The 24,645-nt window shown below is 39.6% G+C and overlaps 2 protein-coding genes across 3 annotated transcripts; both read right to left on the bottom strand.

Moving 5' to 3' along the window:
• Positions 1–51: 51 nt before the first annotated feature.
• On the bottom strand, positions 52–19,993 carry LOC101162042 (mitogen-activated protein kinase 14A). Of its 2 annotated transcripts, none has more exons than XM_004069163.4 (12): positions 19,397–19,993; positions 14,546–14,675; positions 9,235–9,293; positions 8,412–8,523; positions 8,091–8,120; positions 7,940–7,987; positions 6,949–7,063; positions 6,567–6,638; positions 4,350–4,429; positions 3,456–3,534; positions 1,890–2,063; positions 52–1,800 (listed from the first exon to the last, which is right to left on the bottom strand). In XM_004069163.4, the coding sequence occupies exons 1-12, from the start codon at positions 19,513–19,515 to the stop codon at positions 1,733–1,735; spliced, it is 1,086 nt and encodes a 361-aa protein (XP_004069211.1). In that variant the 5' UTR covers positions 19,516–19,993; the 3' UTR covers positions 52–1,732. The 2 variants fall into 2 exon arrangements, with proteins under 2 accessions (XP_004069211.1, XP_004069210.1); XM_004069162.4 differs by lacking the exon at positions 4,350–4,429 and adding an exon at positions 3,926–4,005 and having other exon boundaries at positions 19,397–19,973.
• A 1,682-nt stretch (positions 19,994–21,675) lies between these two features.
• Positions 21,676–24,628, bottom strand: tmem167b (transmembrane protein 167B). Its single transcript, XM_004069164.4, has 3 exons — positions 24,495–24,628; positions 23,620–23,751; positions 21,676–22,756 (listed from the first exon to the last, which is right to left on the bottom strand). The coding sequence occupies exons 1-3, from the start codon at positions 24,502–24,504 to the stop codon at positions 22,674–22,676; spliced, it is 225 nt and encodes a 74-aa protein (XP_004069212.1). The 5' UTR covers positions 24,505–24,628; the 3' UTR covers positions 21,676–22,673.
• Between the last annotated feature and the right edge of the window lie 17 nt (positions 24,629–24,645).

A 24,645-nucleotide genomic window follows, 5' to 3' on the forward strand; every position in this document is an offset into this window, starting at 1 on the left:
CCTAAAAACCCACCGCCACCTAGTGGTAAAATGCTAACACCAACAAAACTCTTTACATCTCTGAAAAATAGTAACTTTTATTTCTTACGGTGGTATTTACAAATGGCATGGCCTGATGCCTCAGTACATGTGGTCAACAAAAACAAACCAATTTCAGGCAAAGTAAGCAAAGAAAAATGTTAACAGTGGGATATGGGTCAAATAAATATCACGTCAAATTATGTAAAAATTCTCCACGTCAGCATCCAGTGAGCAAACAAAAACTTGCATGCCCTGAAATGATCATAGTGCTAAAAACAACCAACATGACAGAATCACAGAGTGACGTCAAATCTTGATTCAACACAGAGATTAAAACAATACAGCAGATATCGAACTTTCCAAGGAACAGTTGCAACTGAATTTAAGTCAGAAACTCAGAATTTGGATGCAGCATAAGACAGGCTTTCACATCAGAAAGCATGTCGTTTGACTCTAGATAAAGAATTAGTGGTTTGAAACTCACTTAAAGTGGTGACTTTAGTACATATTTTGATTTAATTTCTGGACACTTTCTTGCAGAGAATGTTTGAGAACATCCCACTGTGTTTAACTGTAGTTTTTATGTTTGTAAATATGGTAAATTCCTTCTGTTTGGATACAAAAACCGCAACTCAAGCAACACATTTGATTATTGATGACATTTCTGATTTCTAATACAATAAGCTGTTTATAAATTAGGAAAAAAAAATGACTCCAACAAATAATATACTTCTTTACAATGATATACAAACAATACAAGTAAGAAAGGATCATAAATATAACTGTTTCCCCAAAACATTCAATAAAGATTAACAGTACTGTGGTATATAAATGCAAAATGATTCATTTACAGTGTTAGGTGATGCTCTGCTGGAAAATACAGACTTTTAATAAACTACTTGTCCTCCTGCTGTGGGGATAAATCAAATCAGCTAAGTGTTAAAAAAAAAACTGCGGTGGGAACCAATCATATCTGAACCCATAATATAAAGAAGGAGCAAGTCAGCAAATCCACAAGCATTTGCTCCTCCTAGTGTGAAGATGTTATTCTCTTATCCTATTCTATAAATACTTGTAATAAATTCCATACATGTATTGATGCTATATTAGGATAAACTGTGGTAGTAAAAGTCATACTGTGGAGGAGATTGTCTAGTGCATTCCTCAAGAAAGGATGCCTTTTACACGGAGATGAAAGCGTGTTGACAGAACTACTGATTTATAAATACTGTTTGCTGTAAAATCAGCTGAGTGACACATTTGTGTACAAATATCATTTCCTTTGAATGCAGTAAAATAAACTTTATGGCTAAATCTCGTCTGGTTCCATTACACTTCCAACCGTTCCTTTAAAAAGGTAATCCCACATGGATTAGCAGGCCGATTTATTCAATTCAGAAGGAAAAATGGAAAAATAAAAGTGAAATTTGACCGTAGAGACCGAGTGTGGAAACGACGGCCTCTGGCTTGAGGACAGTTACGGTCGGCCTCAGCGAGTTTACGGTGCAACAGAAACAGCGGATCGTGAAAGCTATCAACAGAGTGTGAAACCCCGCCCCCACCCCTGAAACAACAAGTCCCTCAGATATGAATGACGGCAGGCACTTGACTGTTGGGTATGCATCATGAAAGCAGCGGATAGTCGTTTGAAGTCGGTCATCCAAAAAGAGTTTCTAGGAAGGAGAACGCAGGGAGGAAAGCTGCCTTCCCCTCACGACTCCATCTCGTCTCCATCTAAAGATGGCGGCTCGAAGCTCAGGACCTCGTCGTAGATTAGACCTGGAGAAAACACGGCGTGCAGTTAGTTTGAACAGCAAAGACACGCAGAGCTGAGGTCAAAGCGACGGACGGGACTTTTAATAACTTACTCCTCCACTCCTCGATTTCCAGCTCCCGGCTTTCGAAGCTCTGATCATACGGCTCGGCTTCAGGCTCGTCGTCTGGGTCGTGGTACTGAGCAAAGTAAGGATGGGCCAGCGCTTCCGACGCCGTGATGCGTTTGTCCGTGTCCAGCACCAGCATCTTTTCGAGCAAATCCACCGCTGGAGGCCGGCAGCAAGAGTCAGAAACAAGTGGACACCAAAGGACCCCATGTAATCAAGAGCATGTCCGAACTAAGCAGCTTTTGAAGACCCACTCCATTTTTGGTGGTATTTTAGCATGTTCTTGTGGCATTTTTCTCATGATGGATGACATGTATGACAAAAAATGAACTTAAAATTGCATTTTTACGGTGGTCCTGAAGTGCAAATCACAACAACAAATCCCTCAACACAAAAACATTTTAAAGATCACAACAACAATTAAAAAAGGAAAACAAAGAATTAAAAAATATATTACATTTCAGAAATCAAAACAAAATTCCAGAAAACAAAATACTCAAAATGACACAAAGGGAACAGGAAAAGGTATGTACTATGGGACATCGCTGATTGGATGGTGACGTTTGTCCATCATTTCAACCTAAACTTATTTGGTACAAAGCAATACAGAATATGTCCTGACCATAAAACTTTAATGAACTCAAAAAAAAAGAAAAAAGTCCCAAAATAGCTACCTTTTCCTCTTTCTTATTGTGTTTCATTTTTGAACATTTTATCTTTATTTCTGGAAATAACTTTTGTTTTTCGGAAACTTTTCTTTCTTCATATTTTTGGAATTGTGTTTTGGTTTTGGGAATTTTGCTTTGATTTCTGAAAAAAAAGGACTGTTCTTTATCATTTTATTTTTATGTGCATTAAATTCCTGCATACTTTACAATAAGCCTCAAAAATGAGTTACGCGATTGCTTTCAGTATTTAGTAGAGTATTTTACTTTTAGGGTCCAAAAAGGCTGTTTTTCTCAAGAATGAAGATTCCAGCCAGCACTGTGCTGGACCTCCTCACTGACCGACTGATCAAAGTCCTGAATTTACTGCAAATGTAATTCTTTTAATTAGGGCTGCAGGATATGAAGAAAACTCGCGATATGCGATATCAGTGATTAATATTGCGATAACGATATAATTTGCGGTATATAAAAAATTAGCAAAACAACCAAAAATATTATTCCCATTCCATTACAACAGCTTAAAAGTTATACTGCAAATGACCCTTGTTGACATAGGAGGCGAACATGCAACATAATAGGGCGCCATCCGATTAGTTAACAAGGTGAAGGGGTCCATCTGATTGTTCAAATGCAGAAAGAGATTCTTTCAATCCATTAAACACTTCAAGCTGCTATAAGATTGTTTGTCCACATCTAAGGTAACCATTTATTGCAAATTTGCTGTCTTTTGCGATATGCATATTGCACAGCTTGATATTGCGATAACGATAAATTTGCGGTATATTGTGCAGGCCTACTTTTAATGCTTCGGTGCTGTGTTCTGCACCATAGTAAATGACACCACTAGAGGGCGCCACAGCGTCAGATTGAAAGCAGAACTTACCCAAGGGATTTGCACCAATGAACACATCAGCAAAGTTCCTTTTGGGCATGTGGGGAAGTGAGTTGATGTAGTTCCTTGCCTGTGCAAAAAAATGAAAAATAAAACAGCTAAACTGACAGAAATTTTATGACACAAACAGTTTTTTAATCTATAAACACACAACATATTTAAAAAGTTGGTGTGTGAAAGCTTGTGGCTATTGCTGCAAGTTAGGGTGTTCCAACACTCAGTTGCAAAAATATATAACACCCTAGACAGGAAGTGCATCCTCATGTTTTTAAAGATAATTCATTTTCTGTGCAACAGATGGCTCGTCAGAGGGCTTCACTCCGGGAATGTCTGCTGCAACAAGCAGGGTGAGTCAGAGAGGAAACGGGAGGTTTTGTAGAGTGAGAGCAGAAGCGAGCGAGCTGCCAGCGTGGAAGAAAAGTCTGCTGGTGGGCAACTGCTGCTGGAGGACGGAGTCTCACCTCGTGGCTCGGCATCCTGCTTATGAGGGAGGCCGGGGGCGTTCCCGTCAGGCGCATTATCTGCTGCAGCTGGTTTATATCTAAGGCTTCGGAGTCAAGGGGCCGTATAGCACAGAGGTCACAAAGTCAAAAGAGGCGCGGGAGCCAAGTTAAGTTTATCTTGGGGTGAAATGAGGCAGATTACAAAAAGTGGGATGGATGAGGATGAAGCAAGAACACAGCCACAGAAATGCTACAACGGAAAGGAATGAATGGTCAACGCTTTTGCTGCTTTAGATCAAACTGACAGCTGCGAGGAAGCCACCGAGAATCAACAACTGCAGCGCAAAGCTGGGGCAGTGCCAGCACAGAGTGGTAGAGGCAGCACGCAGACAGGCGCCAGGGCTGGGAAGCAGCGCCACAACGGACGCTTCCTGACACTTACAGGCTCCGAAGAGATTTTCATCAAGAGCTCGGGCCCTGGGGTCCCCACCAGCATCATTATAAGCTTCAACTGATCAATGTCTACCACACTGACGTGAAGGAAAACGGAGAGGATGGAGCATGTTGGAACCAAGGACAGCGTGAGCTACAACAGGCGAACCTTCCTCCCCATGCAGAGAGGAGGACAAGCTTAAAACTGAGCCATTAACCAGTGTGTATGTGCTTTTGATGACTGTAACTGACATTAATTAACTGACACAGAAGTTTATTAATTCACCAAAAAGACCTTTAAGGATATCTTAGTTTAGACAAAAGCAGGTAAACGCTGTTAAAGTCACACTCCTTTTGAGCAACTTTTAAACTGTTCCCAGTGGTCTTCTTCTTATAATTATGCTGTTTTTAAGCCAGAAAGAAAACTGTAATTTTTTCTAGGACATAGGTTCTGCAGAGCGACAGGAGTTCATTAGAAAAAGACAGACATTAAGATTTTCACAAATTTAAGGCAGCCTCTCTCAATCTCAGATCCAAACTTCCTAAATCAAGTCACTAGGTCACTAAAGGCGTCTCTTCACCAGAACATGCAATGATCTTTAAGGTTATTTCAAATTAAAGCAGTTTTTGTTTCGTTCTGTATTAGTAGTGAATAAATATTAGTGAGAAATTCGGCATTCGGCACACCCACCCAACACACCTGTAGAAATAAACATGTGATGATGGTAGCCACACCTATTCAATCAAAGGTAAGGGTGAACTAACAAAGAGCAGGAAGAATGACGAATTGATGCTTTAGTTCATGAGAATCCACAGTATACACACATTTACTCATAATAAGGCTGATTTCCACCGTCTGCGGGGCGTTGACACAAAAAAATAGAACGTCCTTCAATTAGTCGGAAGGTTTACGTTCATGTCTCTCTGCTACACAAGCTTTAAGCAAGAGTTCCTTTTTACTCCGTTGACGCGCCAATGTCACAGCAAAAAGACAGAACAATGGGAAACAAGATCGGGTTTGAAAATCTAACTTTGTGAACTAATATTTTACTTTATAGGTGACGTGCAGCGGTGAAACACCATCGTCCATTTACGCCACGGACGACAAAAAACGTGAATTATACACGGACTCTGTGGGGTCTGATATTTGTCCAAGTTTTGGATGTTGATGACATGGGGGTGAGCACACTCACATGCATGCACACTCACATGCATGCACACTCACATGCATGCACACTCACATGCATGCACACTCACCGCCTGTTGGTGGATAAAAGGATGCAGGTTAATTAGTGCAGGTCTGCGTACCAGAAACCTAACCCAAATGAATAAAAGTAACATTTTCTTCTAAACTTAGAAGCTCGTTTGACCATAAAGACAGAAATTTGCCAAGTGGGTAAAAACATAGACTTTAAGATGTTCTTAATTAAGGGGAAATCATTTTTATGAGGAAAAATGAGTCAGGCATAAGCTTAAGTCGATATATTTGATAACTATGACATGATTGCCTTCACTGATAGCATCTAGTACTACAACGGGAAAAATTCAAAAATCAAATTATTTGTCAATATATTTAAATACTTTTTACTTTAAGCTTAATTTTTTACTTTTTACTGTTTAGTTTGAGAAGGTCTGGTTTAAGCTCCTCTGAAAATTGCACTTAGATGAGGAGAAAACAAAGATTAAAACTCACTCCCCAGAAAGCAACCATTTTAAGTGCGGATGGGCTGATTTTTTAGTGCTTTCTTATGTAATAGTGTGAGAACAGGATATTTAAAAAGTGCGTTTTCTGCCCTGTGGAAGTAGGTTTGCTTTTGGAAGCGTGTGTGAAGTTCTAATGAAAGAATATCTGCGTGTTCTGCTGCAGCGAATGAGGATTACAATGAAAGAAAAACAGAAAATACACATTTTTTTAGGAGAGGTGATAACATCAAAGTGGGCAGCAAGCAATGACTCATCCAACACAGGGGGCTCTTAACCTCAACACTGTTGTTTGTGCTTCACATCCACACAAAGTTCAACATTCTGGCATGAAGCTGACAGAATAAAGTCCTTTACTGATGTCAATATAAGATTAAAAAAAGGGGAAATTGTGTTTTTTTGTGGGTTTGTAACAATATACAAATACTTTGTGTTGATCTCCTTCATTTGAACAATTATAAGTGAGCAGGCCAACCAACGTGGATCTATTTACTCATGCGGTGCAGCCACCGTGGTGGAAGGATACGGTCCGTGCCAGGGAAAAGTGTTCGTCCTGTAAGTAGTTCCGCCATGATGCATCCCACCGACCAAATATCCACTAAAAAAAAAAAAAAAAAAAGGATAAATATAGTTTTCAAAACAGGGCGTGCAAGTCAAAAAACTAGATTTAAATATAAAAACCATGGTCTACAAACTATGCAACGCAATAGTGACGCAGAAGCAAATGAACACCAACCACACTAATGTCTGTTTTGTATCCTGTCATATTCTGATAAACTTGTTACAAACAACTTAAAACATCAAACTAAAAGAACAACAAGAATATGGCTCGATTTCAAACCACCATAAATACCTTCTGATGTTTAAAAAGTCACTTTACTTTACCACCGGGTTGACAACCTACACACCTGTCATGTTGTAGTGCATCCAGTTAAGCATGATCTCGGGGGCTCGGTACCACCGGGTGGCCACGTATCCCGTCATTTCATCGTCTGTGTGCCTCGCCAGTCCAAAGTCAAGGATCTGCCAGATGAGAGCGTCTTTAAGGACATATTCTGTATTACACTGCTCCGTAACCGTTTTCAGACAACGACCCGGTTTCCTGTCAGACGATATTGTCATGGACCGGCCTGTATGAGGCTGATGTGTGCGCCCGATTTTTTTATTTTTATCTTTTCTTAGCCTCCAGGTTCGCTTAACTATTGAGGGTGAAGTTTATCTTCATCCTCTGTAAAACAGCTGGTTTGAACTTTATTTGTTCACTAGATTTCATGTAGGAACCATGTTCCCTTAACTAAAACGAAAGAATCAGACGCCAACTTCAGCCTTGCTGGACGTTTGAGGTGCGAAAGATAAACAGAAAAAAAAAGTCACTAAAAACGAGCAAACACAAATCCACAGCTTAAGCAACTTTATTAGCAGCATCCTCGTAAACATTAGAGAGCCGGGTGCAGAATATTATGCATTATTATGGCGTGTAGGAAAAATGGTGTTCATAAATCCATATTTGGAGTAACGACTCCCGTTTTTTGTATGTTGAATGCAGCCTACTTTGAAGTCAAAGGCTCTTCGTCTGTTTCCTCTCCGGGTCTTTTCTGCCAAAAGTTGCTACGTTTGTTTTTGATAACTTTGCAACCTTGGAGGTTTCAATTTACCGATCGGTGCAGCAGATTAAAGTAAGTAGCGGATGGATTTTCAAAAAGTGACAAAGTGACTTGACATGCCAAGAATGATTCGAATGTGGTGGAGGGAATCCAGTAATTTTCCAAAATAAAACATCCTCAGAATAAAATAGCAAAAGTGTGGGTTGTGTTTTGGTTTTTAGCTTGGGGACCACTGCTCTGTTCAACAGAAAGTCACATCCTTTATAGCCACCCTCATTTACGCTGGGATGCTCACCTTAAGCTCACAGTCTTCGTTCACTGCCAAATTACTGGGCTTCAGGTCCTAAAAATCAAAACAAGGAACAGAAATTATGCAAAGCAGGAAAACAAATGCCAAGAATCCCTTCAGATGACAGGAGGAAATTGAATTTTTAGCCATCACTTACTCTGTGGACGATACCTGCCGAGTGGATGTACTGTGGATGAGCAGAGAAAGAGACTAAAGAAACAATTCAGGACACGTCGTAGTTTGTAAAGGAAAAATAGAGATGCTCGATTTGTTTAAAAAGGTGATGAAATCTACTTTTCTGTGGCTTTTATGGCTTTAAGAAGATTCTCCCCTTTTTAAAAACATCCTGGAATTCTTGTTAAGGAGAAGGAAAACAAAGGATTTTTCTCATTTTGACAGAGTCAAAGCAAAACTGAGGGATCAATCCCATGAGCTGGCCTTGAGTTGAAAAAATGTGCTTAGTGAGCAGCTCACCAACCTTTAAGCCTCTCAGAATCTGGTAGATAAGGAACTGCACATGGTCATCAGTCAGCTTCTGACACTTCACAATGTTGTTGAGGTCTGCTCCCATTAGATGTGTCACCAAGTATCTGCAAACCACACAGCCAATCACATGCATTCTGCTCGTGCAACTTCTGCTTTCAGTCTTTTTCAGGCACTGAAAAGTTATAGTTTGCTTTCAAATGTTTGAAATTCATCACATGAGCCAGACAGGCGGTCACACAAACCAGTTTGTGCCACTGATCCACCTGTGCGTGGGTGGGAAACTGATCAAAGCAGCGATAACACAACCACGAACAGAAAGGGAGGATTGTTGCACTTATCCTGTCTTAATGAACACTTCTTTAAAACATCAGGATGATAAAAGGCATTCTTTCAATCTGACCTCAGTCACCTGAGATTCTGGATGGTTCACCGCAGCCACAACGGCGAGCACACGTGCACCGGGGTTCATCTCACGTTGGCACAAATGTGCCGCGCACCCATGACGCAACGCCATGCTGAGAATTTAAGGACGCCGCTTTGAGTATTCTGCGCACATGCATGCGCACGCTGCTGCACAGCCTGAGACTGCCAGGTGGCTGTTACCATGGAGACTAGCAGCGATGAGCTCTGTGCATGCGTGCTCACCCTACATTTACCTTTTGCACAACTCCACACGCTGGACCCGCGTGAAGCCGCTTGTGATTAATCTCACTGATGAACCGATGTTCACGGCTGCAGCCGAGCCTTTAGAGGCAGAACCACCGGACCCAACTGAACTTGAAACATGAGGACGGGAGGTGAGAAAAGTGACTTACACGTCGCTGAACTCGTCTAAGCTTGTTGCCGGTGTGAACACATCTAGGAGGCCGATCACCTAAAAGTGAAGACAGAGATTAGTCATCTTTCCCAAGAGGCGCCAAATGACATAAAAGAACCTCTCATTTACACCAAAGAGACGGTTCATTTGCCCTCGCCATTCTTCGGTTATGTGCCTAAACTTTCTACCAGCACTTATGAAATCGATAAGACCACAAAAATGTCCTGAGCAGAAACGTTTCATTTAGATTCAGTCATCTGCTCTTCTGTGTTTACTTTGGAGGCACTAATGTGCTCTGGATCTTTTAGTTTTCTTTGAAAAGAGTATTTTGTTAGACTTCCTTAGCAATCCTATCAGTTGTGGTTTGAGCTTTAATGCGAGTTTAATAGCCACTCCCACAAAAATAGTGTTTTCAACATTTTTATAACGATGGAGGACGTATATCAAGAAAATTAAGCTTAAAATAGCATTTCTGGACATTTCTTTATTCAAATTGTTGTGAATCAGGAGATGCAGTTTGAAAAGGAGCTTATTTATTGCGTAGAAAATATGGTGGGCGGGGCCGCAGGCTCCCTGCTCTGCTCCATTCTGATGCATCCACTGGTAGACGACTAGATTGTCTTTGCTTTCCTAGTCCAATCTGGAGTTTGGCTCAAAAACTGTACGTTAGGATAACTCAGAGATTAATTGCTGATTTTGTCGCACCGGGGAAATTAGGTAGTTAGTTAGGCTGGGGGTGGGAGGGGCTGCAAGCTAGAGGGAGACAGTGTGAACAGAGAGTTTTCAGCATGCTCTACGCCAACAGTTCCACCCATAACTCAGATGATTATTTAATGAACTACCGGCACTCTGCAGAAGTCATGTCCTAGAAAACGACACTAGTTTTTCTATTTTGGCGAAAACGGCAAAAGCATAATTAAAAGACAACCGGGAACGCTTTAAAAATAGATTTAAAATGACTGGAGTTAAAATGATGTTTAAAAGGCAAAAATAGAGAATTGAAAAATGTGCAATCTAAACAAAATGTCACATCAGTTTTTATGTTTGTGTGCAACAGTTATTACATACAGTTCACATTTGTTTTTGCTCCTTTTAACCTCAGAAAAATCCAAAAACGTTGACACGCGGGTGATTTGGTTTTGCCTTTTTCTGTAATTTACAATTAAACTCCTTGAAAACAATGACATGCATTAGCAAAAAGATTTGAACATAAAAAGAAAAAAAACTAAAATAATGTGTGAAAGTAAAAAAAATGTTAATGTGAACAATAATTACATTTAAATGAGGAGTACAATGTCCAGAGGAAATGGAACGAAAGAGAAGAGGGAGAACACGTTTATGCACACGCATGCATTCATGTACATCAGTGTATACATGCACTCTGGCAAAGGAGTGCCAACACTGCCCCCCACCCCCATTGAAAAAGACAGGGGAGAAGAAAAAAAAAACAGTAAATACAGCAGAGCAGCCCACCCACACGGGATCCAGAGCTGCAGCTGATTGGTTGGGCTGCAGCCACAACAAACAGCTGATTGGATCACTCGGGCTTTGCAAAAAAAGGAAAAAAATCAAACCACGGGAGTCTCCTGGCAACAGCAGGAGCAAAACACAACCCCCCCACTGAGGAGATCAGGACAGAGCGAAAACACCAGCGGTTCAAACCCGACACTTTACCGCTTTGTGCTTAGCTTTCCCGCTTTCCCTGCAAAAGCATGCGGATAAAAAGAGCAGCCTGGCCTCGGTGCAGCAGACCCTTCATCAACCTGACATTTCTATGCAGCATCACAATAATAACCGCCGAAGAGTCTGCTTAATCCGTGTAATCCTCGCTGCATGCAAAACCCGTTTCTCTTTTAACAAAAGCACAGAGTTCTAATACCCCCACACCAGTTCCCCGCAGCTTTTCCACCAGGAGAATTAGGGATTACCCAGAAAACCGGAGCCAGGAAAGAAAAGTGTTTGTGATGAATGACTGAGAGCTTCCCGTCATGTTTTGTCATCAGCCCTAATGTGAAATACTGAACATACAAGATTCTTTGTTTACCATCAATTCAAACACAAAACAGGTATGGTTGCAAGTAAATTCCTTAGAACAAGCATAAATGAATGAAATAGTGACTTCCGCGGCTTCTGGTAGCAGCAGACAGCAGAATTTCAAAATCTAGTTTTCCCCCACAGCCACTTCCTGCAACGAGAGGCGAGAGACAACAATCTCATATGCGATCTACGTCTAATAACGCCATTAAATCCTTTACTGAGCCCACAAGTCTCAGTGGTGTCAGATCTGACTTTAGTCATCATTTAGGCGAGTGAGAATCGTTAAAAAAATAACATAAAAAAGGTAAAAATAAATCCAAATGGGATTGTCCTTTATAGAGTGTTAACCTCTGACACGTGCTGCAGTTCCGCTCGTGTTTCTTTTTCAATTCATCTCAGACAATAAGAAATTCTTAGCAAACCGGCAGCAAAACTGGTCCAACACTTTTCTTAAAACAGCAATGCAGCCGTGCCCACTTATTCCTAAAAAAAAGTCTGTATAAAAGCTAAACAAACTTCTAGAAAACAGCACTACTACTAACTACTACAGGCCTTTCCAGCCCCCACCCCACGTGCATGCAAAAACACACACTAACACAAACATGCAATAGCACACACAAAAAGAAAACACTGCGTCCCAATTTAAAAACAAAACCTTTTACTATTTCTTTGAAATGACTCAAAGTGACAACTGCATGCAGGAACAGCCTTCAGGAACTAAAAGCAGAGTTTTTGTTTTTTTTTGTGGGCAAGTGTGTGCACGTGCAAAAGTGCACAAACCCAGAATTACACAAAAAAAACAACAAAGCAGTGATAAAGCAGGAGAGGAACTAAAATCAGTTTCCTTCATCAACAGCTCTGCTGTGATAGAAAGAGGAATGGCCCTGCAGCTGTTGATGAAGACGGACGATCTTTCTTCACCAGAGAAGATGCTGCATACATGCTGCATACATGCATGCTGCATGCATGTATGCAGCATGTATGCATGTATGTAGCATGCAGGGGATCAGCCCAGAAAACAGACAAAAGCAAATAATCGACAAAATGAGGCTGTAACCCGTTTCTGAGTCAGGGTTATTGAAGGCTTGATCTGATCAGTAGTAGACTTATTTTTTAGGAGAAAAACCCCACAAACAGGTTGTTATGTTCACATTTGCATTAAATGATTATGAAGAGCACCAATTGAGTTGAAATTGTAGCTTATGACTAAGAAACTCAAGTCAATCTTTGACCTAAAAGTTGCAAAGAAGCTATCTGAAATGTAATAAAACTTTGACCAAAAAATTAATAAAACTTTGACCAAAAAAATGTACTAAAAACGATTCCTAAAAAAATACTAAGAATGTTAACTAAAAATGATAAAACATTTCACTAAAAATTAGAAAAACCTTTGCTAAAAAATTACCGTAAATTCCGGGTTATAAAGCGCACCCGATTACAAGCCGCACCCACCTATTTTAACGTGCTTAAATATTTTTTGTACATACACAAGCCGCATCAGTATACAAGCTGCTGCCTCGACAAAGTGCGTCCTGACTACCAGAGTGTGCATGGCTCATTACCACACTGTGGGCAGGTACTGGCCTTGTCTCAAGCTCATGTATCTAATTACACCCACATCTGAAACAGCATGGACCTCTATTCTGTTCACAAGTTCCTCAGTTATGGTTTTTTTATTTGATTTATTTTTTATTTTTTTAACTTATTGACAAACTAGGTATCATACATAAAATTACTAACAGTAACCATATAATCAACATTACATCCCTCAGTTATGATGAGGAAATTTACATCCGCGATCCCCCATTTCCCATGAGTCTTAGGGGCTAAAGGCGGGGCCAACGCCCGGCTCGCCACACTGTTGTTCGTGTTTAAGAATGAGCAAGGAGCAGCAGTGCATGGAAGGGTGAAAAGGAACAGCTCTCCTTCCACTTGTGTCGCGGCAGCATTATGGTACTAACGGGGCTGGTTAAAAAACATCAGTAAAATAGCGCGCGCCTCAGCGCGATACGCGCGCCTCAGCGCGGCGCGTTCGTCAGAAGCTTCCTTTCACAATAAACACTTGTTGCTCCCCGGACGCCTCTGCGCTCCGCGCTCGCCAAGCGGGCTCCTTGTCTCCCCTTCCTATCCGAAAAGCTCACATGGTGGCTGTGAGCTTTTCAATGCAAAATTCCGCTCAGTCAGAAACCGTAAAAACGACCAAATGGATTTGTGTTTCCAGTCGTGTCCCGACAAAATAAAGGCTGATGTTATTCACACATATTTACGTGCAGCCAGCCGAGTCACTATGACTCAGAGGTAAATACACTTCTGAGCATGCGCTGTTCTCTCCGTCACGCAGCTGACCGCCATTTCCATTTACTGATGGGGGATTTTTTCACGCTGCTTTTAACGATTGCTTTTAACTTGAAAGCTTTATCATATTGTAGCAGCGATCAAGTGCACGTTGGGTCTAATGGCACCAAAGGATTCTGGGATGCGGCCGGGCATGCGTGTTTCTTTTTGTTGAACCATGACTGAAGTGTCTAAGACCTGAAGTGACCTCCATGCTGTTTGGCTGCTCAGAGGTGTGTTAAAAAAAAATGACTTGTGCTTGGTGGTGGATGGCGCATACAAAACCATTCACCGAGTCCGAATGTTCGTACATGGCGGCCGCCAATCAAATCCATAAATTAGCCGTGTCACAGAATAAGCCGCAGGGCTGTGAGCGCAGGAAAAAAGTAGCGGCTTGTAGTCCGGAAATTACGGTAATACTTTTCCTTAAAAATACATCCCATATTTATGAGAGAGAGAAAAAATCTAAAACTTTTATTCAAAATATTTAAAAAAAAGAATACTTACAAAATTATTTATTAAATAAGAGTACAGAAACATTTATCTTAAAATATTAAAACTTATCTAAAACAACTTCTACTTGTTTTTTTTTTAACTTTTAACTACTAAAATGACTAAAATTAGGTTTATCTGAGAAATATTAATACATCTACCAAAAAAGCTACTAAAACCTTTAACTAAAAGGTTTTTCTGCAAACATTTCCATAAAACCTGAGCCTGCAGTTGTTTAACCTGCTTTTGTGAGCTGCATTCAGCTCCACCTACATATTTATCAAGTCAATACAATTTCAGAGGGGATGATATAAAACACAGACAAAGGAACAGGGTGAAGCAGCGGTTTGCTTTTGCAGTTCCTGGCCCTAAAACCTGGAGTGTTTCCTAAAAAATCCAGAAAGCAGAACAAAGAATTGAGCGTCTGGGTGAAGCGTTCAACTCACATTTTCGTGCTTCATGTGTTTCAGCAGCCGCAGCTCTCTGTACGTTCTCTTTGCGTGGATGATGGACTGGAAGGGTCTGGATAATTTCTTCACTGCTACTTTCAGGCACGTCTTCACGTCATACGACGAACTACAATGCGAAAAACAAACAAACAAATATGTTTCAAATGGATTACATGAGCCAAGACCTTTCTAGAAAAAATATATCCAACATTTTGCAAGAGGTCAGTAAACTAACCAAATAGCTGCATTATGCTGAGCTCTTGGTTTCAGTTCTTATTAACCAGTTCAGTGATTTAGCAATCAGACCTGCAGCAGCCACAGAGAGCAAAAGCTGCTCTAGTCTGAGGCTGCATGAAGAACAAGACTGAACCTGCTGTCAAATATCAGCCACAAAGCGGAGCAACGTAAAGGTGTGAAGTCAATCTGCTCCTCCAGCGCTAAGCGGTGACGAGCATTCGTTCACGCAAAGCAAAGTCCAGATGGAGGAAAACATCCTCATTAGTCACGAGGGAAGGGAACCGTCACAACATATGCTGCTGGCTCGAATGCTCCTCGTCACTCACTGATGAGAAAAGTTAGGTTTATCTCTTTCAAAAATGCAGAAAATGTACATTTATTTATGAGGTTTATCCATCATTGAAGATATAAAGGAACATATTTAAATTAATGCATGCTTTTAAAATAAGTAATTCCTCTACAGTTGGGAACAACACTATAAAACTAGCAGAGAATTAAAAATAACATAAAATCTTGGAGTAAGATGTCAAAGAGGGCAAAACAAGGACAAAAGTCCAGCAGGCGTGCAGAAGGAAAAAAATAAAAAATAAACACACATAGTAATCTTTGTTTTATCCCAAAACTACCCAGTTAAAAAAAAAGCAACAAAAGTAAATTTGATGATTTTTAGTCTGAATTTTCCTAGAAATATTTTTTATCAGAACTTGTTTATAGTTTTTGGCTGATTAATCAACATGAAAATTAACTTCCCTACAATAAAAAAAAAGTACAATAATGTGCAAAATACTTGAATACTATGAATACATTTAATTAAACCAAGAACAACACGTTAATCAGTACTAAATGTATTTTTAATGCATACATGTTCTATACATGTTCCCACCATCCTCATTAAAATGAAAATGAAACGCTAACAGCTTCCTGGTGATTATTTATGACTTATGAAAACTTGAATTTAAGTGTTGTTGGACACAAAGCAAAAAGGAAATCCATTATAAGTTATCAGGATTCACAGTTTCAACGTTTTCTCGGGTCAAATTGCATTACTGACAGGCTAAAAAAGTTACATTTTTAATCAAAAGAAAAGGGGAAACGTCTGGAGATACCTGGGAAGAAAAGCTGGTAACTTTTAAACAATGTTTGTTGTTTAAAATTTACACCTTTAACAACGATTGAATGTCGAATGCGTCAAATATTTAAAATCAGCTTATAGTTACAGCATCTTCTGGGTTTTATGGAGAAAACACATGGAAACTGACTGAATGAAGAAAAAAAATGCACAAATATGTTTGGATCCAAATGTTATCGAGTGTGAAGAAGACGGAGATGATCCGAGTTTTCCCTGGACAGTTAAAGATTGGAAAAAGAAATCAAATTTCAAGCTAATGGAGAACACATTGTTCCACTTTTAACACTGAATTTCATTAATGCTAATGGCGAACAGGAAGTGCCCCCCCCCCCCCCCCCCGAGTGCCGTGATGCATCCACCAGAAGACCATTATAAGATGCGCAGCGCCGCACCAACGCCACATGAAAAATCAGAGGAGCACACAGCGGCTGCGCTTCATAGTGCTGCTAAACGGCAGAGCAAACAGGTACAGACTAAACCTACATCACCCAATTAGTCTGCGATAAATGGAAGTGCAATAACACAGCGCCATAAATGTTGGGCTGTAAAAGGAGCAGCGTTGTGAGGCATCCATCCCGAGTTAAAGGAAGAGTCCGTGTGCTGACTAAGACGTGTAAAGAAAACAATATGCTGTAGAAATGACAATTATGAGGGGTTTTTCACGAGTTTGTGGATTTTGGTTTCCTTAGACCTCTGTGCTGCATTTATAAACGGGTTTGACTAATGTGACTTAAACCAGGGATTCTTGCATCCTGAAAAAATATTGGGGTTTCCTTTCAGTTTTGAATGAACACTATTCTTTCAAATAAAAACTAAACCGTTTCCAAGTTTCCAGCCAAACTAATCCCTTGTTTGAAAAGAAATTGGAGCTGTAGGAGAAACAATGTTATGATTCCCAGTTTTTAATTAAGTTTTATGTCTTTACGAAAGGAAATGAGAAACAGAACAGTGGCCTGAGCAACCTGTAAAAAAAAAAAGAAGGTTTCTTTGAGCAATCAAAGCCAAATAATTATTTATCTTTCAAATTGTTGACATTTTAAAAAGCATAAAAAAATGTATAACTGGGAATTTTGGAGGAAACGTATCTGGTGTTAAACGTCTAATAAACGCTGAAGCCAGAAAATTCCATATCATCTCAGACTCTATAGAACAATCGGTGCACACATGACTTTAAAAGGTTAAAGTCGAGTGCTTTAGACGGGACTTATAATCAGGGAGCTTTGAGAGGCTGTTTGTGCCAAATGCTTTTATTCCCTTTATAGAGAGGTTCTACAGTCATGGAGTCAAGCTATTGTCTTGATGTTTTAGCCACAAATTCCTCAAGACTCTTGTCAAGTCTTGATGGATGGCAGTGATTCGAGGAGGAGTCTTTAAAGCACAATTGTATTTGGTCTTGTTTACATCCCAACACAGGGAAGACCTGTGGACTGCTGGTGGGAGAGCACTCTACAATAAAAACAGATTCAATGACACAAAATAACGTTCGTATTTTCCCTAAATTATCAACATTTAAATCGTTTTTATTAGAAATACAGTTTATGTTTTTATTTTATATCCCACATTTTCTTGATCTGCTGAGTTATGCTATTCTGAAAACTTCACTTCATGAATATATGTGCTTGTTGTGCAAAACCAGTTTGGCTCCTGCTTGATCTAAACATTCTTCTCAATCCAAAATGCAGCAACTTTCAAGAAAAATCTCCTTTCTTCAGCCTTCAGACAATCATCACCCAACGTTAAAACAACAACAAGATAAAAGAAGAGTTAATACTACTGAGATAGCAAGTTCCTTTCCTGGAAACGGGTGGTAAAAAAACAAAAGGAAACCTGGAGAAAAATGCGGATCAAACTGAAGACCTTCTGAGAAAAGTGTGATGCAGATATCCAGATCCATCGGAAGGAAGTGTTTCCCAGACATTGGAGGATCTGGACTGAATTCATTTCAAACTGCATCGGTTTAAAACACGCTTTTGGATGACCAGATGGAGAGGAAATGTTCAGAACGCCAAGACTGTGGCTAAAGACGGAAAAGAAAAGCACAGCTTCTGCAATGCTGTACTGATGATGATTATTAAGAATAATTCCACAATAGTGCAATGATATTTTGATACTAACAACAAAAAAAAGTCTTTGCTTTTTGATAAATAATCTACACCTGGACTGAAAAAGTATGAATAAGTTTAAAGTCCCTCTCTGATCATCTTTTGATCCATTTTCAAAGCATTCGCTGTGTTTTTTTCATTATGATGATGATGTTTTTAGACAAAAACCAATAAATCTGTGTCTTTTTATGGCATATAGTTTCTGCAGGGCAGAAGTAGTTCACTAGAAATTCTCCTCTGAGTTGTGGGTGGGACTGTTGGGGCGGTGTAAGGCTGCCCCCATTTCCAATTATCCCGTTGTTTAGTCGTTTACATTCACAGACATCTATTATTTAAAATTTCTCATACAGTCACAATGGCTTATATGTAAGTTGCTTCAAACTCCATTTGACAACATTATATTTAATGGATACGTGCAAATGTGTCTAGTTATTAAAGTTTTATTTTTCTAAAATCAATTTGTGATAAATAGATTTTAAATATTTGTGTGTGGTGGGGGGGGGGGGGTATTCCTTGAAATAAACTAATCTATCAAACTTCAAAAAGCACATATAAATGGATGGTAGACAAAAATAACCTGATAAACACCCTGATGCAACATGAATTTCAGCAGTTGAATTGATAAAACTCTGTTTTCAGAACAAAAGCGTGAGTTCCCCGCATGCACCTGCCTTTAAAAAAAAAGGTGTGAAGTTGAAATAAATCGGGCAGCGCTGCAAGTGTAGGGCGTTCCAGATGAAGCCATTACCTAACCTCGGGACTGTGAGTCACGCGCGTGTAACCACGGCACAGGGTGACATCATTCTGGAGTCATCAGCGTCGTAGAAAGCTCACAATCTGTGCACGAGGGGGGCCTACTTTCCGAAAACCACGTGATCTTCTGGTACTCTGCAGGCTGCACCCAACTGGAAAAATGCATAATGTATGCAATGTGCGATTCATTGTGCTGAAGCGGAGGCTGTCCGTCCGTCCGTCCGTCCGTCCGTCCGTCCGTCCGTCCGTGCAGGGATACGCGGGTGATTTTGCTGCCTTGCACTTATTTTAACTCAGATCTGACGTAGATGTAAAAGCTCGGACACGTCAACGGGTATCCTTAAAAACAGAGGCTTTCAAATGTGAGTTAAACACCTCTGATTTCAACTATTTACAAGTTGGAAACCCACCCGAAACGTAAAAAAGGGATGGGGGGATGGGGGGGGGGGGGGCGTCACTGAGGAACACCCTAGACATTTCTGCGTTTTTAAAGTTTCCAAATGCCCCAAACTCCGCAGACTGTTGAACACCCGCAGAGAGGCGACTCTTCAGGGCCTCTGTGGGTGCCGGAGAGCCGTTCGGGCTGTTGTGCAATCGAGCAGGAGGATTTCTGCAACGACTACTTACCACACGGAACCGTAAGCGCCGGAGCCGACCGGGGAGAGGTTCTGGTATCGCTCCGGGACCTCCCACACGGTTTTGTTGAGCTCCTGTAGGTAGAAAGTCGGTCTCTCCTTCTGCGACATTCCTGTGGATTCGCCAGCCGCCCCGCAGCAACCCAACAACACAACAGCGGAAACTTTCTGCCCCTCTGGCTCTGCGCCGGCCGACCAAAGGACCTCACCACGCTCCCAGCCGGTAAAACCTGCAGAGACTAATGTCCGCTCCGCGCTCGAACTGTTGCACTTCAAAGCGCGCTTTGAAGGAAGCTTAGTCTGGCTTTCGCTGGATGTTTCGCTCTATTTTCATCTCGCTTCGCCAGGCGGCGCGGCTGTCGTGAACGCGCACGTCCTGTGTGGGTGCCGTCACGGCGCTCTCCCGGGAACAACGAAATGTCTCGCGAGAACTTACCATCTACCGGGAAGTTTGGGGAAATCCCGGTCCTTTCGACTGAGGATAACGTCACACGACGGTAGCCCCACTGGTACCTACACCGGGACTAGTCTCAAACTAAAACTGCTTAAATTATACAAAAAAGAAAACCTAAATGGTGTTGTTTTTAATTAAAATACCATAAAAGATGACCAATGTGCACATATTTGATTATTTTCCTTCTTAATTTAAATGAATAATTTTGAAAAGTATAAAAATATGTTATTTCTAAAAAGATAATTGGTTTAAAAACCATAGCAAAAAAACAACAACTTTAGCTTCCCACTGATGCAAAAATAAATACATTATATTTGGAAGAAACCCCTTGATGTCTTTAAACTTCATTTTCTTAACATTTAAGAGCTGTGCTTATGTCACATTTATGATTCGGATTTAGGAACATAATTAATTCTGCAATTTATCTACTTATTTTGATGATTCATTTACAAACTACAGCTCCAGTAATAATCCTGTCCTACTTCCTTTACACATGCTTTTTCAGTTAGTTGTTGGTTTGCAGACATTCATTATTAGTGAACATCTGATATAGTTAAAACAATAGAAATAAGAATAAAAAACACTTCTTTGACTAATTTACATATGTTTGAAACACATTTGAGGCCAGATATTTGCAATTCCAGCATAAAGTTCATGACAAAAACACAGCTGTGATATCTGGACAAAAATTCAATAAAGCATAGGACAGTGTTTAATCGGGGTGATAGAAGCCTCTTATTAAGACCTATTACTTGTAGCAATTAAAAGGATGATGTACATTAAATGTTCCCGCTTTTACACTTCTTGATTCTGGACTTTATGTATGTCACAAAGTGACATATCAATGATAAACTTACAGATGATGATATCCAGTCAACAGTGTATTTTATAGGCTCGCTTTTTTGTCACTGTTTTTATACACGTACTATCATGAATGCTTTTTATTTTTATTCTTAAACCTTTTTTTTGTATGTTGTGGCAACTGGACCTTTGGTCTGTAATAATAAACATTCTTCTATTGCTTTTTAATATTTAAGTCTCTTGGTTCTATTTGTTGAATGATTAGAACTAAAAACAAATGATATGAGATTACATTCATCTCAATTCAGAGCAAAGACATGCTGCTTGCATTTCATGTCAAATTATAGCAGAAAATTAAAATTTTAGACAGGATAATAGCAAGAAAAGCAAAAAAAAAACAAAAAACCCCAACACAAACAACTATACAAGTAATCTTAGTTTTTAAAAGTCTAGATTCATATGAAAAAAGCTGAGATATTATTAACCAAATCCATCCACCTTGAACTTCCGTGATAATATTAAGGACAAAAAAAACATCAGAAGATAAATAACGGTACCTGATAACTTGTGATAAGATGTCTCAAAAGCACTTTCTGTCCTGCTGAGTTCATCAAACCCATATTTCCTGGAATAGTTGGATATCAACACCGTTTAGAAAGAGGGTAAAAGTTTTCATGAAAGCTAAAAGTTTGGAAGTACAGATTTGATTAAAATGTGAGACCTTCAGAAAGTCAGGAAAGCCTTGTCAAACACAGAACCTAATTTGTTTAAGAGCTTCAAGAAAAGCATCATTCTGCTAAAAACGTTATTCCAGCAGCTGCACGCTGTGACCGCTGGGGTCCCAGCTGTATTTTTGGGGATTTCTCAGGGGGCTTTTCTTCAGCATGTTGGAAAAATGTAAAGCAAAACCCTGCATAATTTTGTGGGTGTTGCTGACCTGAATATTTTGAAACAAGGTGACTAAAAATACAAGTCAAGATCGATAAACAATAACCATCAGGAGCTAGTTTGGCCAATTTTCTACCAACAAGTGTAAGTTTTGTTTGCTTGTAGAACAGAAATACAACAATTAGTTTTCAATATTTTACTCAAAGTTAAACTGCAGCCCCTTTAAGATCTCTTTTTTTTAAATTTCCAAATAAGATATTGTTTTCATGGGGCCAGAAAAGCAGTACCTGACAAAAATGGGATGGGCAGCACCATCCATATTTGGCATTGCATTTACATTTCCAGGCAAATTTAAACAACTTTCCACTCTGAGATATTTTCTTCAACTTGGATGCTGCACACCTCAACAGATGCCATTCAATCGATGAGTTTACAACAGGAAAGCCAAGGTTTCTAGTGTACATTTAGACAATAACAAATTTACATTTGTGCAAAATGTTTGCTTAAAAAAAGTTTAGGTGATATTGACATTGTGGAGGAATTATACAAGATAAAAAAAAAATAGACAGAAACATCTTCATATATTAATGTAGTTCATCTTTCCCTCCACCACTGACAGGAAAACTGATATCACACAGCATAGATAGGAGCTGATGGAATTGATCATCTCCACTGTGATCAAACTTCTAGAAAACCTCTATTTGTTTACTTTTATATACAGACTGTTTTAAATTGCGTACAAGTAGAATAAAAATCCAATCTACACATAGGTCCTCTGTGTCCTTCAATAGAAATGATGTGGTATGGATAAAAACGAGAAAGTTTTACCCAACAACAGAGACAGCAGCTGCAGCAGACCCTCTCCACTTAACTGAGAAATGGTTTCCATCTTTTTCGTGTCTGTAGTGCACACCAAATTCACCAAGGAGCTATGAACAGAGTCACCAAAAGGAGGCATCAATGCCTTAACTTTCTAAAGGGTCCACAGGTCCGGGGTGGAGGTGGGGGAAGTTCAGCTGCCACGCGACCCAGAATTTGTCCCGTTACTGGGATCAGTACAGGGACACATTACCGGGAGCATCCTGAGCACTGCAGTCGTCCCGCCGCTTCCAGTCCCACCCCATTATCATTTCAGGAAGATAACGTAGAAGGCCATGGCCAAGCAGGACATCGCCACGGCAACATGAAGCCTTGTTCCAATTATTGCAGCTGAGAATTAGAAATGGGGGGGGGGGGGGGGGGGGGGGGCAAAGAAAAAGACAGGTCAGGTTAATAACAGAAATAAAACATGAAAAGGGGAAAAAAATCAGCCAAGGGTGACATTTAAATAAAAAACAGAAAAGTTAAAAAGTTGACTGATGCATCAAAAGAGTCAAATTCCTTTGATTGGTAAACATGGTCAGTCAAGATGTATCCAAATCCAGGAAAAGAAATTGATATGTGCCAAACTGTTACTTTTGTTACATTTGAGAGGACAGCCATAATAATATATACAATCCCTGTTAAACAGTTGAACTCAATGGAAAATTCCCAAACCAATATTGTAGGACTTATATTTAAAAAAAATTAACTTATCCAATAAAATTATCATTTACTCATAGTATACTTAAAAAGAAATATAACCACACAAGCTGAGGAATTAATCAAATATTTTTCAGGAGGTACAAAAATATCCAAGTAAAAGTAATGAAATATAATATTTTGTTACATTTTAACCCCTTTGTTTCCATTACCTTAATGAAGATAACTTCTGTTACAAATATTTGAAATCAGTCCATTTATGAAATGGAACACAGTTGACTACAAAGTCTAGAAAATGGGTGTTATTTTGCTAAGCCCAAAGGAATCATTTATTTTTCTAAATGCATTCTACTTTGGCAAACAAAACAAAACAAACAAAAAAATCAAATGCTAAAAAAATTCTAAGTAATTTTAAAAATACATTTTAATAAACAGACATAAAATATGCCTTTTGTGTAGCATATAATCAACCAGCAGAGTGTAATGCATAAATCTTTAATTGAAATGATAGGCATCCATTTATTCATTCAGTGTTTAAGTTTTAATTTTACCTTTGTAGAAAACACCCCACACTCCTCTCTTTTCTGACAGCAGCCAGCTGTTGAGGCGAGGAACCTTCTTGAAGTACGCACAAGTGCAAATAAACAGCAGCCCAAACACCAAAATGCCGTCAAAGGAGTAAACTATGGAAGAGAAAAACATCACTGTGAAGAAGTCTCGGTCTAGGTTTACAAGTCTAAATTTGTATTGTTAATGGTTCAATCTGCTTTCCATTCACTTTCTTTTTAAATAATTAAAAAACAAATTTTAGAACTACGTACAGTGTACAAATAGCTCGAGATTTAAACACAAATGTGTAAAATGTGATATTTTCGTCCACCCAACACCTGGTGAAGGTAATTAGCTTTAGATAGAGAGAAAAAAAACGGACCTTAATTTAAGTAACTTAAACAATTTCCTTTAAAGTTAAAACAGCTCAATTGAAAAACTATACTCAAAGTAATGTTTGCACGATTAAACTCCAAGAATAAACAAAATAAAAGTTGGTTTAAAGCAGATCGCGTTACAGTTATTTCGGAATAAAATGAAAATTTTTGCTGAAGTCTTTTGTTTTGATGATCCACCGCCGTACTCAACCTACCTACTAACAATAACTGAACGTTAGCTTTAGCAAAAAACTAGCAAGAAAGCTGCACATACCGACCAACAGAAAACAAAGGACTGTAAACTGATTATGTCAATAATTCATCCGTAAATGGCAACATAAACGCAAAGCGGAGTTGTGCTTTATTTCTGGTTTTAACGGGCAGGCAGCGCTTACACAGGGCCACGTCTACAGCTTAGCCTCCACTGGCTAACCACGCCAGAACAGTTGTAACTCTTCAAATGTTTTGCTCTGCTTTTACAGTCAAAGCTGTACACTCACCGTTTGTCATCTTTGCAATTTGGTCTCTATCTGTGCTATACAATACCTTGGTTCATAAATTTAACAAGCCATTTTACAGGTTGACTTTAAAATCCAGACTTTACGGAAGCAACTCGACGTAGCTCGGTTGACATTTCCGGTTCCCTGGTTT

This window comes from Oryzias latipes, chromosome 5 (assembly GCF_002234675.1).
Source record: "Oryzias latipes chromosome 5, ASM223467v1".
Classification (NCBI taxonomy): Eukaryota; Metazoa; Chordata; class Actinopteri; order Beloniformes; family Adrianichthyidae; genus Oryzias; species Oryzias latipes.